At 43.8% G+C, this 16,100-nt stretch overlaps 1 protein-coding gene across 2 annotated transcripts; it reads left to right on the top strand.

Annotated features, from left to right (window-relative positions):
* The first annotated feature begins 1,691 nt into the window (after positions 1-1,691).
* LEPROT lies at positions 1,692-15,749 on the top strand. Of its 2 annotated transcripts, none has more exons than XM_046016204.1 (4): positions 1,692-1,794; positions 6,506-6,581; positions 12,104-12,290; positions 13,984-15,749. In XM_046016204.1, exons 2-4 carry the CDS (start codon positions 6,553-6,555, stop codon positions 14,098-14,100), a joined length of 333 nt encoding a protein of 110 aa, XP_045872160.1. In that variant the 5' UTR covers positions 1,692-1,794; positions 6,506-6,552; the 3' UTR covers positions 14,101-15,749. The 2 variants fall into 2 exon arrangements, with proteins under 2 accessions (XP_045872160.1, XP_045872153.1); XM_046016197.1 differs by lacking the exon at positions 1,692-1,794 and adding an exon at positions 2,101-2,202.
* The last annotated feature ends 351 nt before the right edge of the window (positions 15,750-16,100 follow it).

Below are 16,100 nucleotides of genomic sequence, written 5' to 3'. Positions count from 1 at the left end.
GATAATGTCACTTTTCCCCCAAAATCAGCTCCCTTCTGTGGGACTGGCCTCAGGCTGACTTGGAAGGCTCCAGCAAACCTTTATATATGGCTTTTCAGACACTTAATGGATGCCTGGGAATAGAAAGGGAAATGGGGGAGATTTGACCCCACAAAATATCCTTATCAGCTGGGGGTTGGGGTCGGTGGAATGCCTGAACTTTCTTATGAGAGCAGCTTCACACTATGGTAAAGGAGCTAAAAAAGACAGGCTTCCAGCATATGGCTGACTGATAGGCAGTTTCCCTGAATGCTTTAACAGGTATTAGAAAGAATATGATACTCAAAAGAGGGAAAAGACATTCTCAACAATCTTAAGTAGATTGCTGGCTGTAAAGCAGAGCACCGTGTAATTCTGGACCTGCAAGTGTCTGCAGAGAGCTGGGTATTAGCAACACCATGTTTTTAATAAGTGTACCTTCCATCTATGAGGAGAAATGGGAGGAGCTAGAAAAAAACAGATAAACGTGTGTTGAGACAATAACACATTCATTGTACAGTTTTGAAAAGGTAAACTGAATAGGGATCCTGAAAGGTGGTGGTAGTGAAAATTTGTACTTCTCAGGCAGCCAGGGGAACCCCTTTATCTTTCAGTCTTTGGAAATTAGGAAAGAGCAATAGAAAAGGGGCAGCTACAATGAGATGTAAATGGCCTGTAATCCAACCTCCCAAAAACTGGCAAGCCCTACCTTTTCTGAGCCTCTTTCCACAAAGGTAAAATAATGCACTGGATCAAATGGCGTTTGAGGCTTTTTCCAGATTGGCCCCACCAAGACAAAACTCTCCACTCCCGGGAGGAAAAGTAAGTACAAAATGGCCCCATGAGGTTTAAACTGGACTTGGTTACCTGCAGATTTTGAGTCCTAAGGTGTAAGAATAGTATTTATTTAAATATTCATGAAAGTTTCAGACGCAAAAGAGATTATCGGTCTTTGTCTCTCTAAACAAACCAGGGTGTAAGGGGAAAAAACTGTGCTTTAAAAGTGTTAAAGTTAGTATTAAGCAAGGCACGTTCATGCAAATGCCAAGATCTTCAGGAGGAATGTCTCCTCTGGGCCTTTTCTCTGATGCTCCCATCTCCAGCTCCGCCGCAGTCCTCGTCTGGTAAACGCAAATCCGCGCGCGCGCGCGCACACACACACACACACACACACACACACACACACACACACAGAAGCAAGTGGGGGCTCAGAGAATAATGCTGCTCTGTATATGGGTGTCCCTTTCTTCCCTACCGATTGTAATTCCCCCCTTTCCTCTCCCCACCTTCTCGTCCTCCACCCTCACGCAGAGATTACTTGTAGCCAGGAACGGCAAACGCGCGGTACCTGCACTGGGTAGGCTGCTCTGGAGTGTCTTGGCCCGCGGACCCAGAGATGCCAGAGGAGCCGAGGCCCCAGCCGACGACTGAAGGAGCGAACGTGGGGCAGGTTCGGGGATTACACCTAGGGCTCAGGATCTAGGAGGAAGACTCCGGGGGCAAGACCGGGATTACACGGTGACAGCAGATTTCCAGTGCAAGCTCAGTACCTGGATCACGGGATGGGGCGGGACTCTGCGAGCTGGAGGCGGGGTTATGGGCGAGATGGGCGGGACTCTGCTAGCTGGAGGCGGGGTTATGGGCGAGATGGGCGGGGCTCTGCGTGGCAGGCGAGAGCCGGGGACCCACAAGGATCGGGTCTGAGTGAAGGGGCAGACGCGGTCGGGACCGGCGGGGGCGGGGCTCTGAGTGGCGAAAGATCCCAGAGACTGGGCTGTAAGTGTATAGAGTGAACTTGGAAACCACAGGGGACTGGCATGGGCGGGACGGATCCTGGACGGACAGGGGCGGGGCTGTGCATGTCCGGGAGGGGAAAATCGGGAATGTTAGGGGCTCGGCGTGGCGGAGCTTGGAGAAGCAGGGGCGGGTCTCCGGGTGGCTGAGCGTGGAGGATCGGGATCGGTAAGGACGGGGCTCTTGGAGAAGCAGGGGCGGGGCTTCGGGTGGCGGGGCGGGGCGGGGCTCTGGAGTGGGTCTTTGACCGGCAGGGGCGGGGCTCCGCGTGAAGGGGCGGGCCCGGGACCCGCGGTGCCGTGCGGGGCCGGGTCTGGGCGGCAGCCGGGCGGTGGCAGGAAGCCGGAAGCAGCCGCGGCCCCAGCTCGGGAGACATGGCGGGCGTTAAAGGTACAACCGTGGCCCCCCAGCTCGCTCCCTGGTCCTGCGGTGGGGTGTCGCTTCCGTCCCGGGCTAAGCCTGGAGCTGCGTCTTCAGCGCGTGGGCGGGGAACGGCATCCCCTAGGCCCACCGCCCTCCCCGCCTCTCCGGGGGTTGGGTGAAGTTCGCCCCCTCCCTTCGCCCCGGGGGGTGCGGGTGGCATCTCGCTGGTCTTCACGCTCCCGCCCGGCTCTCCGGGGCCCTCCAGGTGAAGTCTGGAGCAGTGCCTTCCTGGGACACCCGGGTTAACCCAGAGCATCACCTCCCGGCTCCTCACCTCCTCAGCTCCTCGGAGCGGCCCCCCCACCCCCACCTCTGCCGAGTTTTAAACAGCCTGGATTTCCACTTCCTGACAAGTCCACCCTAACGCCTCTCCTCCCTCTTCCTGCAGCTCCGCAGTTTCGCGTTTCCTTCAGAGCAGCCATTGTCTCTAGTCTTCTCGGCACCGGGGCTCCTAACCCTCTCGGTACTGATGATTTTTCCAGCTGAGCAGAGTTGACTGCAGGCAACGGAAGGCCCCCAGAGATTCTGTATTTTTCGTAGTTGTGGAGAATAGATTAGTGGAATGTTATCGTTACTTTCTTTAGTGTCTCTATGGACGGACAAGAAAGTAATGTTCGCACAGTTTTTTGTTTTTTTTTTAAATGGGGCAGTTCAAAGGGGTGGCAGCGGTGGGAGAGGCTACTGGAAGGCTTCCTTTTGGTGGGAAACCATTCGGATTTTTAATGTTTGAATAGAGTAGTGTAACTTGTTTCTATATTGGAATTACTGTCCTCTTTAGAATTTGTACCCAAGGATCTTCCCAGTTAATCAGCATCTGCTATAAACATGTGTAGAGTATATTTGCTTGCATGTGTGTGCACTCTGAAATTTAAGTGGGTATGTGACCTCTTAGAGGCAGACACATGTTATCATTATTTCTGGCTGACTTTTTATCAGTTTAGTAAATATGGTTTACTTGGACGGTGTCCAGTGTGTGACATGTCGGTTTGTAGCCAATGCAGAAAACAGGTGACAAGTAGTATCTCAGTACTGCACTGTGCTATTTAGTCATACCCCCAGACTATCAAATAATAAAAATGGTTATGTGTGAATTTGTTAGAAATTGTGTTGTAGTGAAAAAGAAGATAGACCATAAAATGGAAAAGGACAAAGGGAAAGAAGGATTTTACAGACACTCACCTTTTATTGAGAGATTGCTCTATGCCTATGACTTGGGATAAAAGTAATTTTGGGGTGACAGAACTGGAAATAATTATATTACTGTTGAAGTGTCCAAGGTGTGCTTAGATAACACGAGCTAGAGATGGTGTTACGAATTGAATTGTATCCCTCAAAAGAAATGGTCAAGTTCTAACTCCCCAGTACCTGTGAATGTGACCTTATTTGGAAATAGGGTCTTGGCAGATATTATCAATTTAGGATGAAATTGGATTAGAGTGTGCCCTAATGCGATGACTGGTGTCGTTATAAAAAAGGAAATTTGCATATAGAGACATAGGGAGGTCACCACAGGGAAACAGAGGCAAAAACTGGAATGATGCAGGTAGACGCCAAGAAGCACCAAAGAGGAGTTAGGAAAAAGCAAGGAAAGATTCTTGCCTTAGAACCTTTGGAGGAAGCATGGCCCTGCCATCACCTTGATTCGAGATGTCAAGCTTCCAGAACTGTGAGAAAATAAACTTCTGTGGTTCTTTTTTTTTTTTTTTTAAGATTTTATTTATTTATTTGACAGACAGAGATCACAAGTAGACAGAGAGGCAGGCAGAGAGAGAGGAGTAAGCAAGCTCCCTCTAATGTGGGGCTCGATCCCAGAACCCTGAGATCATGACCCGAGCCTAAGGCAGAGGCTTTAACCCACTGAGCCCCCAGGTGCCCCTAAACTTCTGTGGTTCTAAAGGGTCTCCTTTGTAGTACATTGTTAATAGCAGCCCCAGGAAACTAACACAAATGGGATTACTTAACCCTGCTCCTGGGAGAAGGAGGACAGCTCTCACAAAAGAGCCAATTTTTCATTGACTCTAAAAAAGTCCGTAAGGGAAAGGCTTACTAAGGATGGAGCAAGGACAGAGTTTTTTCCAAGTGGAGAGAACATATCCCAAACAACTCGCAGGCTGTGAGAGCAGCTGTGAATGGGCAACACCATCTCTGTTTGTGAGACCGCTGTCTGCTACATGGAGGCTGGATTGGAAGAGTCACAGTCGTAGGCAGGTGTGAGATGGTGAGGGTCTGCACTGGGGCAATAGCAGAGGGTTTGGGAGAAGAGGGTGGACATCTCAGTCCTTTAGGGCTGCTCTAACAAAAATGCCAGAAAACTGGATGGCTTCAACAGCAAACATATATTTCTCAGTCCTGGATCCTGAGAAGTCCAAGATCAGGGTGCCAGCAGATTCAGGGTCTGATGAATGCCTGCTTTCTCATTTACAGGCAGCCATCTTCTCTCTGTGTCCTCACATAGCAGAGAGGGCAAGGGACCTCTGGAGTCCCATTTATGAGGGCACTAATCCCATCCATGAGGGCCCCTCCTGAATGACCTAATCACCTTCTAGAAGCTTTAAATACCATCACATTGACATTAGGGTTTAACATGAATTTGGGGAGAGGACACACTCAATTGGTTTGTAGCAGTAGGTTTGAGTGACATCTGGGAGAGTGAGTCACCTTGAATTGCTGATTGTCTCTAAGAGTGTGATGATAGTGTTGGTTGGTCTTTCAAGATAGAATTTAAAGGGGCACCTGGGTGGCTCAGTCAGTTAAGTGTCTGCCTTTGACTCAGGTCATGATCCCAGGGTCCTGGGATGCAGCCCCACATTGGGCTCCCTGCTCAGTGGGGAGCCTGCTTCTCCCTTTACCTCTGCCTGTTGCTCCCCCTGCTTGCGCTCTTTCTCTGTCAAATAAATAAAATCTTTAAAAAGGTAGAATTTAAAGGGAAGAAGTGTGTTTGAAAGGAGAGGGTGGGATGTTTCAGTTTTACACATGTGTCCTGTGCTTTGGGTTTATACCTTTAGCAAAGAGTGTTGCTAAGATGAGCAGATATCTTCGTCAGGCAACATTTATTCATGGAGCACCTCCTTTTGCCAAACACTTCATATAGATTATCTCCTTTACTTCCCATCAGCTCTGTGATAAGGTGGCACCATTATTCCCATTTCACAGGTGAGAAATCAGATTGAAAGCTTCAGTTTCTCTCCAAGGTCACACAACCAGTTGGTGGCAGTGTTAAGATTTGAACCCTTGTTGGTGACTCAGAGCTCAAGATTTTTTAACAGCCCTGATACTCTGTCTCCCGCTCAGCAGCGTGACAAAGACACATTCGTTCCTACCCCCTCAGAGATTAGTGTTGAACAGACGCAGGGAATAAATATTTTATTCAGTGGATACTAGTTGGGAATCATTTTCTATGAAGACATGAAAGCAGTCTTCAAATACTTGGAAGTACTGTGGTTGGGGGAGGCAAAATGATCAAAGGATATGTATATTACAGTGAGGCACTTTGGGATATAATTTAAAGAAAGGATTTTCAGCATTTGGATATTGTCAGAAGGAGATGATCTGCCTCTGGCGGCAGTGAGTTCCAACTGGAGTTGTGCAGACAGGCTGGCTAGCTAGCCTCTTGTGATGAATAGAAGGGATTTATATATTAGATAGGGGTTGGGAAGTGCTTGAGACCTTTTCTCACCTAATGATTTTAACATGGTGGGCATAGGCAGTTATTTGCCAGTCAAATGTGATAACAACTAATGAAATAGGTAAATCACTATCTTTGCTTAAATTGGGAACCTTGTAATTCTTTCTTTAATTGAATGTTTTTACTGAGATCTAAATCACATACCATAAAATTGGCCCTTTTAAAGTGTGAAATTGGGGGCATCTGGGTGGCTCAGTTGGTTAAGCATCTGCCTTTGGGCTTAGGCCACACCGGGCTCTCTGCTCAACTGGCAGCCTGCTTCTCCCTCTCCTTCTGCCTGTCACTCCCCCTACTTGTACTTTCTCTCTCTCTGTCAAATAAAAATTTTTTTAAAATGTGTAAAATTCTGTGGTTTTTAGTATATTCACAAGGTTGTGCAGTCATCACTACTAGTTAATTCCAGAACATTTCATCACCCGCAGAAGAAACTCCATACCCATTGTACTAGTTAATTCCAGAATATTTTATCACCCACAGAAGAAACTCCATCCCCATTAGTAGGCACTCTCTATTCCTTCTCTCCTCCCCTAAAGTCCTGGCAACCCCTGATCTGGGATCTTTAACTCTTGGTTTTATTCTTCACAGCTCTCGTGGCATTGTCCTTCAGTGGGGCCATTGGGCTGACTTTTCTCATGCTGGGTTGTGCCTTAGAGGATTATGGGTAAGTTCTCATCTCAAAAAGAACCATTCTTGTTTTTGTGCCATTGTCACCCTTAGTATGAGTGTTAGCAAGTTTGGTCAGTGTAGCACCAAGCTCTAACCAATGAGTCAGTGAAGTCCAGGTCCCTTCATGGGTCAGTTGTGTTTGTACAGAGACAGAAGCTCTTTTCAGACTTGACGTATTCATTTAGTAAGCATGGACCGAGCACCTGTTCTGGACCAGCTGGGGAAGCAAGAATGAAGAGACACAGTCCTTTCCTCACGGAGCGCACAGTTCTAGTTGTGCCTGAGAGGCAGGCAGGTGATGGTCCAGTTGATTGGTAGTGGAGCCGAGCGCAAAGGACCCTGAGCACTTTGAGAAGGCATATTTGAGTCTTCTTGGGAGAGCTGCAGAGAAGCAGTGCTCTTTAAGCCGAGATGTGGTGCCTGAATAGGAGTTTGTGGGGCTGATGAGTTAGGTGAGGGCATTCTAGGCAGAGGGAACATTCAACAAAATTTCTTCATTCAGCAGCTGTTGGTCGAGTGCTTACCATGTACCAGCCACCGTTACAGGACCGGAGGGTTAAGGAATAAGAGAACCAAGGCCCTGCTCTCTTAGAGTGTGTATTTCAGTGGGGAAGACAGACAATAAACAGACTGAAAAATGTCCATTCTATCAGTGGCAGAAATGTTATGAAAAATAAAGGCTAAAGGGCACAAATGCCCTGGGGAGAGTGGTCAGGGCAGGCCTCTCAGAGAGGGTGCCGTGTGAGCAGAAACAAAGGAAATAAGGAAGTAGGCCATGCAGATAACTGGGGAAAGAGGACTTTGGGCAGCAGGAAAGTCCTATGGCAAGGCTCACAGACATGAGAGCATATAGACTGTTGAGGAAACCACATGTGGTTCGTTATGGTAGAGCATGGAATACAGCTGGGATGGGTAGAAGAAGGGTTGGTCAAGGATGTAGAATCAGTCAGTCTGTAAGACACTGTATGAGATTTTGTACTTCAGGCAGTAGGAGCCGGAAAAATATCTTGAGAATAGGTTTAGAGGGTGAGGGGGTTTATGTTTTAAGAAGGTCAGTCTGGCCCAAATGTGACATTGGGTAGCAAGGTGCCGCAAGTGCAGTCAGGGCGAGTAGCAGGGCACTGCTCTCATCAATCAAGCCAGATATAGGGCCATGGCAGTAGCAATGGAAAGAAAGGAAAGATAGATCCAGGTTGGCAGAACTAACAGGTTTTGTTAACTGATGTCAAAGTTCAGCAAAGGGAAAGGGTTTGAGGATGCCCCCCAGGTGATTGGCCTGAGCAACTAACTGCATAGGAGGTGATGGAACTAACTTAAATCATCTGGAGCAAGTCTGCAGGACATTGATGAGTTCAAATCTCCCCCCTGCCCCCAACCCCCGGGGCGCCTAACTGGCTCAGTTGTTTGGGTGTCTGCCTTCGACTCAGGTCAGGATCCCAGGATCTTGGGATGGAGCCCCACATCGGGTTTCCTGCTCAGTGGGGGATCTGCTTCTCCCTCTCTCTGCTTCTCCCCTGACTCATGCTCTCTTGCTCACTTGCTCTCTAATAAAAAAAAAAAAACAAAACTATTCCTCCCAGTCCCGGCCAGCTATCACAGAAATTGTGTGTACATGAGAGGGAGCCAGTTGTAAGCAATAATTAACATTTGTCAAGAGTGTTTGTAACTATTACCTGAGTCTAACTTTAAGGATATAAGTTATCCTGGGGTGCCTGGGTGGCTCAGTAGGTTAAAGTCTCTGCCTTCAGCTCGGGTCATGATCCCAGGGTCCTGGGATTGAGCCCCACATCGGGCTCTCTGCTCAGCGGGGGGCCTGCTTCCCCCCGCCCCCCGCCTGCCTCTCTGCCTACTTGTGATCTCTGTCTGACTTGTGATCTCTGTCTGTGAAATAAATAAAATCTTTAAAAGAAAAAAAGGATATAAGTTATCCTCATTTCTAGCTGGGGAACCAAAGCCCAGAGTGGTTAAAGACTTAACCAAATCGCACAGCATTAAGTGACTCATGTCCTGAATCTTTTGACCATTTTTCTGTAACCAACTCTAAATCCAGGTGTTCTGATTCTCTGTGATCTCTATAAGGTAAAATAAAAAAATGAGCCGTTACTGCTACAATGAAGAAATTAGTCTTATATCTTAACGATGGTAACCCAGTATTATTGTCTATATTACAAGTCAGCAAACTGGCGCACAGGCCAAACAATGCCTGATGGCTATTTTTGTAATTAACATTTTATCGGAACTCAGTGACACTTGTTTGTGTACTATATTTGGTTACTTTTATACTACAGGGACAGAGTATTTGAGAGAGAGAGAATACAACTTGCAGAGTCTAAAATGTTTACTCTTTGGTCTTTCTGGAAAAAGTTTGCCAGTCTCTGGCCTACATGTTTTCTGAATAGTTAACATTTAATATTTATATTTTGTGTATAAACAAGATTGCTTCTATATTAACAGTTCTTGTAGTTGAATATTGATGGTTTACTGTGAACAGGAATGTGGTCTACTACGTTGTTTTACAGGAAACTCTCACTGTGTTCTAGGAAGAATTAAGAGCTCGTGGCTGTGGGCATGTCAGGTCACAGCAGGGTCCAATCCAGACCTTTTCTCCTCTCTGTATCTCCATTTCCTCACTGGTAAAACAAGGACTTTGAACTAGAGAATCTCCAAACACCCCTTCACCAATATTGTTTGATGATTCTTGAAACATACAAAAATCCCTGTAGTATGAAATTAGGACTTAGAACTCAGTGTTTACATCCTGAGTTCTATCGATAAAGGGCCCTTTCCCTTGCTTTCTGGTTACCATCCTGCACTCCTAAATCTGTGGCTGAAATAAGCTTTCATCACAGTGTAGCTTTGCCAGAACTTCTGCTTACAGGTGCTGGCTATCAGGGAGGATCTGTATTGTGCTGTTATTTCTGTGATGTGGATATATAAATGTGAGTAGAGACTGCTTTTTTTCTGTTAAGGAATGAAGTATAATAAACATCTACCTGATGGAGAAACATATTTTTGAAGTAGTTATAGAAAAAATGTAATGGAAAAGCAGATGGCAATTTTTAAATAATGTAAAACATTACATTATTATTGTTACCTCTTATAGTGAAGGCTGTCTAAAATTTTTGTGAGTAAGCATATTTATTTTTATAACTTTCATTCTTAAAATTCTTTTTGTTTATTTAGTAAGTATTAACGGAGTGCCTCATTCTAGATCATGGAGATAAATAGTGATTGATTAAGACAAATTAGAGTCTTGTTCTCATAACAAGGAAATATCAGATAGGGATAAGTGCTGTGCAAAAAGTTAAGAAGGCAGTGTGCTTAAGGATAACTTGAAATATTTAAAATGGATGGTCCATTTTATTTCATGTAGCATAATGTCCTCTGTGTCCATCCATATCATCACAAATGCAAGATCTCATTCTTTTTTATGGCTGTGTAGTATTCCAGCATGTGTGTGTGTTTGTGTGTGTGTGTGTCCGTCTGTCCCATATCTTCTTTATCCTTTCATCTACTGATGGACTTTGGGTTACCTCTGTATCCTGGCTATTGTAAATAATGCTGCAGTGAACATAGATATGCATGTATCTTCTTTAATCAGTGTTTTTTTGTTTTCTTGGAGTAAATATCCAGTAGTGGAATTACTGGATCATATGGTAACTCGTTTTTTTTTTTTTTTTTTTTTTTGAGGAACCTCCATGCTGTTTTCCACAGTGGTTTGCACCCATTTGCATTCCTATAGCAGTGAACAAGGGTTCCCTTTTCTCCACATTCTTGGCAGTTCCTGTTACATCTTGTCTTTTTGATACTAGCCATTCTGACAGGTATAAGATAATATCTCATTGTGGTTTTGATTTGCATTTTTCTGATGTTGAGTGATGTTAAGCATCTTTTCATGTGTCTGTTGGCCATCTATATTTCTTCTTTGGGAAAAATATCTGTGCAGGTCCTCTGCCCTTTTTAAATTAGATTGCTTGGGGGTTTTTTGGTGTGGAGTTGGGTAAGTTCTTTATGTGTTTAGGATATTAACATCTTACCAGATGTATCATTTGCAGATATCTTCTCCCATTCAGTAGGTTACCTTTTCATTTTATTAATGGTTTCCTTCACTGTGCAAAAAGCTTTTTATTTTAGTGTAGTCCCAGTAGCTTTTGTTTCCCTTGCCTGTGGAGACTTCCCTAAGAAAGTGTTGCTAAGGCTGATGTCAGAGATTATTGCCTATGTTTTCTTCTAGGAGTTTTATGGTTTTAGGTCTCACTTTTAGGTCTTTAATCCATTTTGAGTTTATTTTTATATATGATATAAGGAAGTGGCCCAGTTTCATTCATTTGCATTAGCTGTTCCACCATTTATTGAAGAGAACAAATTGACGGTTGGGTTGGGAGGTGGAGGGATGGGCAGAATGGGTGAAGGGCAATGGGAGATGCAGGCTTCCAGTTATGGAATGAATAAATCATGGGGTTAAAAGGCACAGCATAGGGAATATAGTCAGTGGTATCATAATAGCAATGTATGGAGACAGGTAGTAGCTACACTTGTGAACATAGCATGGTGTATAGACTTGTTGAATCACTATGTTGTACACCCGAAAACTAATGTAACATTGTGTGTCAACTATACCTCAATAAAAAAAAGTAAGAAGTTGAAATGGTCAGGGAGACCATTTGTAAATAAGTTGAAATGGTCAGGGAGAGCCACCTTTAGAAGAAGGCCTCTCCGTTTAGATTACATAAGAAGGAACCAGCCAATGAGAAGAGGGGGAGGGGAGCATTCTAAGCAGAGGACATGGCTAGTGCAGAAACCTTAATACAGGGATGAGCTCAGAGTGTTTAAGGAACAGAAAAAAGGCTAGTGTGGCTACTGAGTGAATGAAGAGAAGATGGCACAAAATGAAGGGATCATATAAAACTTTGTAGGCCAGGGCAAGGAATCAGGGTTTTATTAAGCCATTGAAGGGTTTCCAACATGCATATACTCAAAAGATCTCTATTGAATTAGCACATTGAAGGCATTGTGCTATATTCTGTAGGGAAAGCAAAGATGACTGGGTGAAGTCATCTGCACTAAGTGAAGACTCTCTTTAAGAAATTACAGCGCAGGGGGCGCCTGGGTAGCTCAGTCCTGGGATCGAGTGCTTGGGGCACAGGAGCCTGCTTCTCCCTCTGCCTGCCTCTCCCCATGCTTGTGCTCTCTGTCAAATAAATAAATAAAATCTTTTTTAAAAATTACAGTTCAGGAAGCTCAGTAATAACAGAAAACTACTAATAAAGATTCTAGGTTCCATGTTGTTTGGTTTTTTTTAACACCATGTAAACTATATGTTAAAGGACTAATAATTTTTAATCATTATATCTTATCTGTTCCTGGTATAAATCATCTCATGTACGAGTACTGACAATTAAATGAATGATTGTTTGACCCAGACATTGAAGCTAATTCTGACTTTGAAATGGCAGAGTGTCTTTAAAATGTAACCGTAACTTTTCTTTTTGCGTTTCTTCTGGGTCCACCTGACAGCGTTTACTGGCCCTTGTTTGTCCTGATATTTCACGTCATCTCTCCCATCCCCCATTTCATTGCCAAAAGAGCAACTTATGACTCCGACGCCACAAGTAGTGCCTGCCGGGAGCTGGCATATTTTTTTACTACTGGAATTGTTGTCTCTGCCTTTGGATTTCCTGTTATTCTTGCCCGTGTGTCCGTGGTAAGTTTTGTCTCCTATTGTTTTGCCTGGTTGTTGCTGAGTTTACATCAAAGGCGTGTGTCCAGAACATCAATTTCATTTCCAGGGCTGAGGCGTAAGACTCAAATTCAGCCGTGTGTTTAGTTGTGCTCTTCCATTTTAGATCTCCCTATCTATGTCTTGGCCTTGTTTTCAGAATGCTTTCTTTGTTTCTCTCACAACTTGTAGCCAGACCATGTGATTTTCTTGCCTTTTCGACTTTAAGCTATTTTCTGGAATTGTGCTTAAGTCCTTGCCACTTAGGGTGATCCACTGAGACTAGGACAGCAATGCTCTTTGGTTCCAAAGTGAACGTCATCTCAGGTTCTTCTCCAGTAAATAACGATCATGGACACAATTTTCAACCCAATACAGTTGGCATATTTTAAGGTCCACTGTGGCCTCTAGAAGATAAAGTGATAAGATGACATCTTCACATAGAATATGAAATTTTTCTTTTTGTCTCTAAAACACACACTGTGGGTATAATTTATTCACTTCTTGGACGTTCATTGCCTTTCATCCTACTTGCTTTTATTCCCGCTCGCTACATACTGTTTCAATTTCATGAAACTCTTATTTGGGGCATTGGATATCTTACTTGGGGCATTGAATCTTTGGAACATCTGCTATTTGTAAGATACCAGGAATAAGAGCCAGATACTGTCTCTGTTCCAGAAAGCACAGAAACTAGCCTGATGGGTAAGTACACAATAAATGTATTATGTATGATAATTGAAACATGATCACAAACCATAGGAGCACCAGGAAGAAATTCCAACTGGCATTTGATGTAGGCCTCTGAGAATAAATAAGGTTTTGATTAGAGTAGGGAAGGCTGTTATATGGAATGGCCCCCATGTGTGAAAAGGCAATATATGGTATAAAGAACAGTTCAGTATGATGGAGCCAAAAGGATGTGGTTGAGGTCAAGGCCACAAAGGCTGGTGAAGCCCAGTTGGGTAGGCTCTTGAATGCCATGCCAGTTTGCACTCTATCTAGATAATGGAGAAGCTTTGAAGGTTTTTGAGTGCAAAATCATCACGACTTTATTCTTTGTGTACCTTAGACCAGTGCTTCTTCTGTTTGGCTGTAAGGATTTCTGTTTTATGCATCATGTTTTATGAAGAACCCCTTTCTTTGACGTTTTCTTTCTACCGGTTAAATTAAAACAAAGAATGCCCACTAGAGGGTACTCTCATCCCCTCCTGTGCCTCCGTAGAACCATCTGCCACGCTGGAAAGCTGTTTCATTTGTATGCAGATTATTATTTAAAGCTTAAAAAAAGAAACAGACTAATCCACAACTCTCCAGTTCCTATTTTCCTGAAAGAAGGCAATGGGTATAGAACTTTTAGTACCCTGTATTATAATTGGACCGTTTGTGTTCCGGCTGCTTGTATTTTACTTAAGGTAGTCATCGTCTACTGAAGACAAGTTGAGAAATATGTCTAATGGGGAAAATGATAAGGATGATACAGACTTAATTATCAAGGCTTGCGAAGTAATTAGGCTAATTACTGAATAATTCACTGTCTCCTGCCTGTTACATTATTAAGCCTTTTAGCAGTTTTATGTGATATTTCATTGGATAATTCTAATGCAGAAAATAAGAGACTTTCAAGGAGTGCAATATGAAGAAAGTAAAGATTTAATCCTCTTTTCTTGTGTTTCAGATCAAATGGGGAGCCTGTGGCCTTGTGCTGGCAGGCAATGCAGTCATTTTCCTTACAATTCAAGGTTTTTTCCTTGTATTTGGAAGAGGAGATGATTTTAGCTGGGAACAGTGGTAGCACTTTATTCTGATAAAATGCATTTTATTTCTTAGAAGTCATATTATATGTATTTGTTGCACATCTGGCCTTTTACTATGAAATTTCATATGCTGATTTTTTTTATGCCTTTATATCATGTTCACTGTAAGAACTACAGGAGAAAAAGATTCGTTTTATTTCCAGCCAGCAGAGCTCTCCATTTACTCAAGTTGAATTAGGTTATTTGTTTGGCTGTTCATATAGTCATGGTGCTCTCAGAAAATACATGAACACAGTCTTGTAGATGGCTGCTCACTCGTGCAAGGCACCTTTTCCCCGGGGATGTACGTGGTGGGCAGAGAACACTGGAGTGTGAGTCTCCTTCTGCCCAGGACTCCCAAGATGGACTTGTGGCCCAGAGAGCCAGAGACAGAGGGGGCTCCCTCTTTGTGTTGTAGATTCTTGCTTCTCAAAGTGCCCTCGGTTGGGTCCACACAGCACCGGCCTCTCCTAGGAGCCAGTATATACAGAATCAGACGCCCCACGAGGGACCCAGTGCATTTTGGATGAGATCCCGAGTGAATTACGTGCACATGCAAGTGTGATCAGTGCCGTCACAGAGGGATAATTATCACATCTAGTGCCCTTGTCTTCCCTTTGGCTGAACCACTTAACCTCTCTGGGCGTTAGCAGCTCATTTGTAAAAACTGTCACCTGCCTTCATGTTGAGGCCTAGCCCAGAGTCTCTTGGTATTTGCGAAATGTCCAAACTGATACTGTTGTTCCTCACGTTTGCGGAATTATTCACAGCCGGGAGCAGCGGCGTCTTCACACCATCTGAAGTGCAGTGGCTGTTTGCATGGTGCTGGGGGAATAGAATTACCCCAGAGCCTCACTGGGACGCTCCGAGGGAGGTCAGGTTGGAACCAGTCCCTGCTTCAGCAGGGTGGGCAAAAGCAGATAGGTAATACTGTTGCATTTCCCTTAATAACCACACGCCTCTCCCCCGCTGCTCTGTGATGCTCTCCGCCTCCCCCTCACCAAACACACACACTCCCAGTGGTTCTGACTTGCCATGACCTCCTTCCGGCTCTGCCTCTTCCTCTCCACGGAGCCAAGTAAGCAGGCAGAGGGTGAGCTGCTTATTTTCTTCACTGTCTTTCACACCTTGTAGGTCTTTTTATTTATATAATACATACATACATAAAACACCTTATGCCACTTTTAAATGAATCATTAGGAATATGTGTCATGCTGGCTCCTCTAATCAGTTTTTCTCACTCAACTTTTTGTTCAAGGTCTATTGAGAAAGGGAAATACAGGAACTAGAAGCACTTGGTGAGAATATAATGACTTCAAAGCATTGTTAATGTGTGATAACTGACATACATTTAAAACACTGAAATTTTGAAGTTTGGAATCGGAGGAATTAATATATATTTTCAGATTGTGGAGTGATCTGGGACCAGGAAAAGAGTGTGGTGATACCTAAAAGGACAGCGTGCAGTTATAGTCTGGGCTTGTGCATGATTTTATGTTTTCCAAGTTCTGTGTACATTTAGAATTATGATGTTACTTCCAACATTTGTACTAGAAGAATGATACAGACACTTTATAATGTTAACCGGCATTTTTAATAACACTTACTTGCACTTACTTTATTATAATAAATCTCTTTTAACACAAAAGGAAGTTTAATTTCAAGTCTTTATTCTGATGTAGCCTTGCTTAAAAGATAGAAAAGTGAGAATCTCTTGGTGTTTGGAAATGGGCAGTTTGAGCAATAATCTATCTGCCATATAGTAATAGCAATAAATTTTAAGATAACATTTTGAATGTCTTGTTGGTTTGTAATAGTATTTCTTTTCCAATAGTGGAAACAGTGTTTAATTCATACTCTCCTTTTGCAAAAGCATCTTTATTACTTATACATATTTCAAATAACCAAGGTAGCCTTAATATGTAGCCTTAAAGCATTGCCTCTTGATTGTATTTCCAGATTGATGTAAAGTACCTGCGTAGAGAATGTTTGTAAGTAT

This window comes from Meles meles, chromosome 1 (genome assembly GCF_922984935.1).
Source record: "Meles meles chromosome 1, mMelMel3.1 paternal haplotype, whole genome shotgun sequence".
In the NCBI taxonomy this organism is placed as follows: domain Eukaryota; kingdom Metazoa; phylum Chordata; class Mammalia; order Carnivora; family Mustelidae; genus Meles; species Meles meles.
This window is presented reverse-complemented; position numbering and strand designations above follow the sequence as displayed.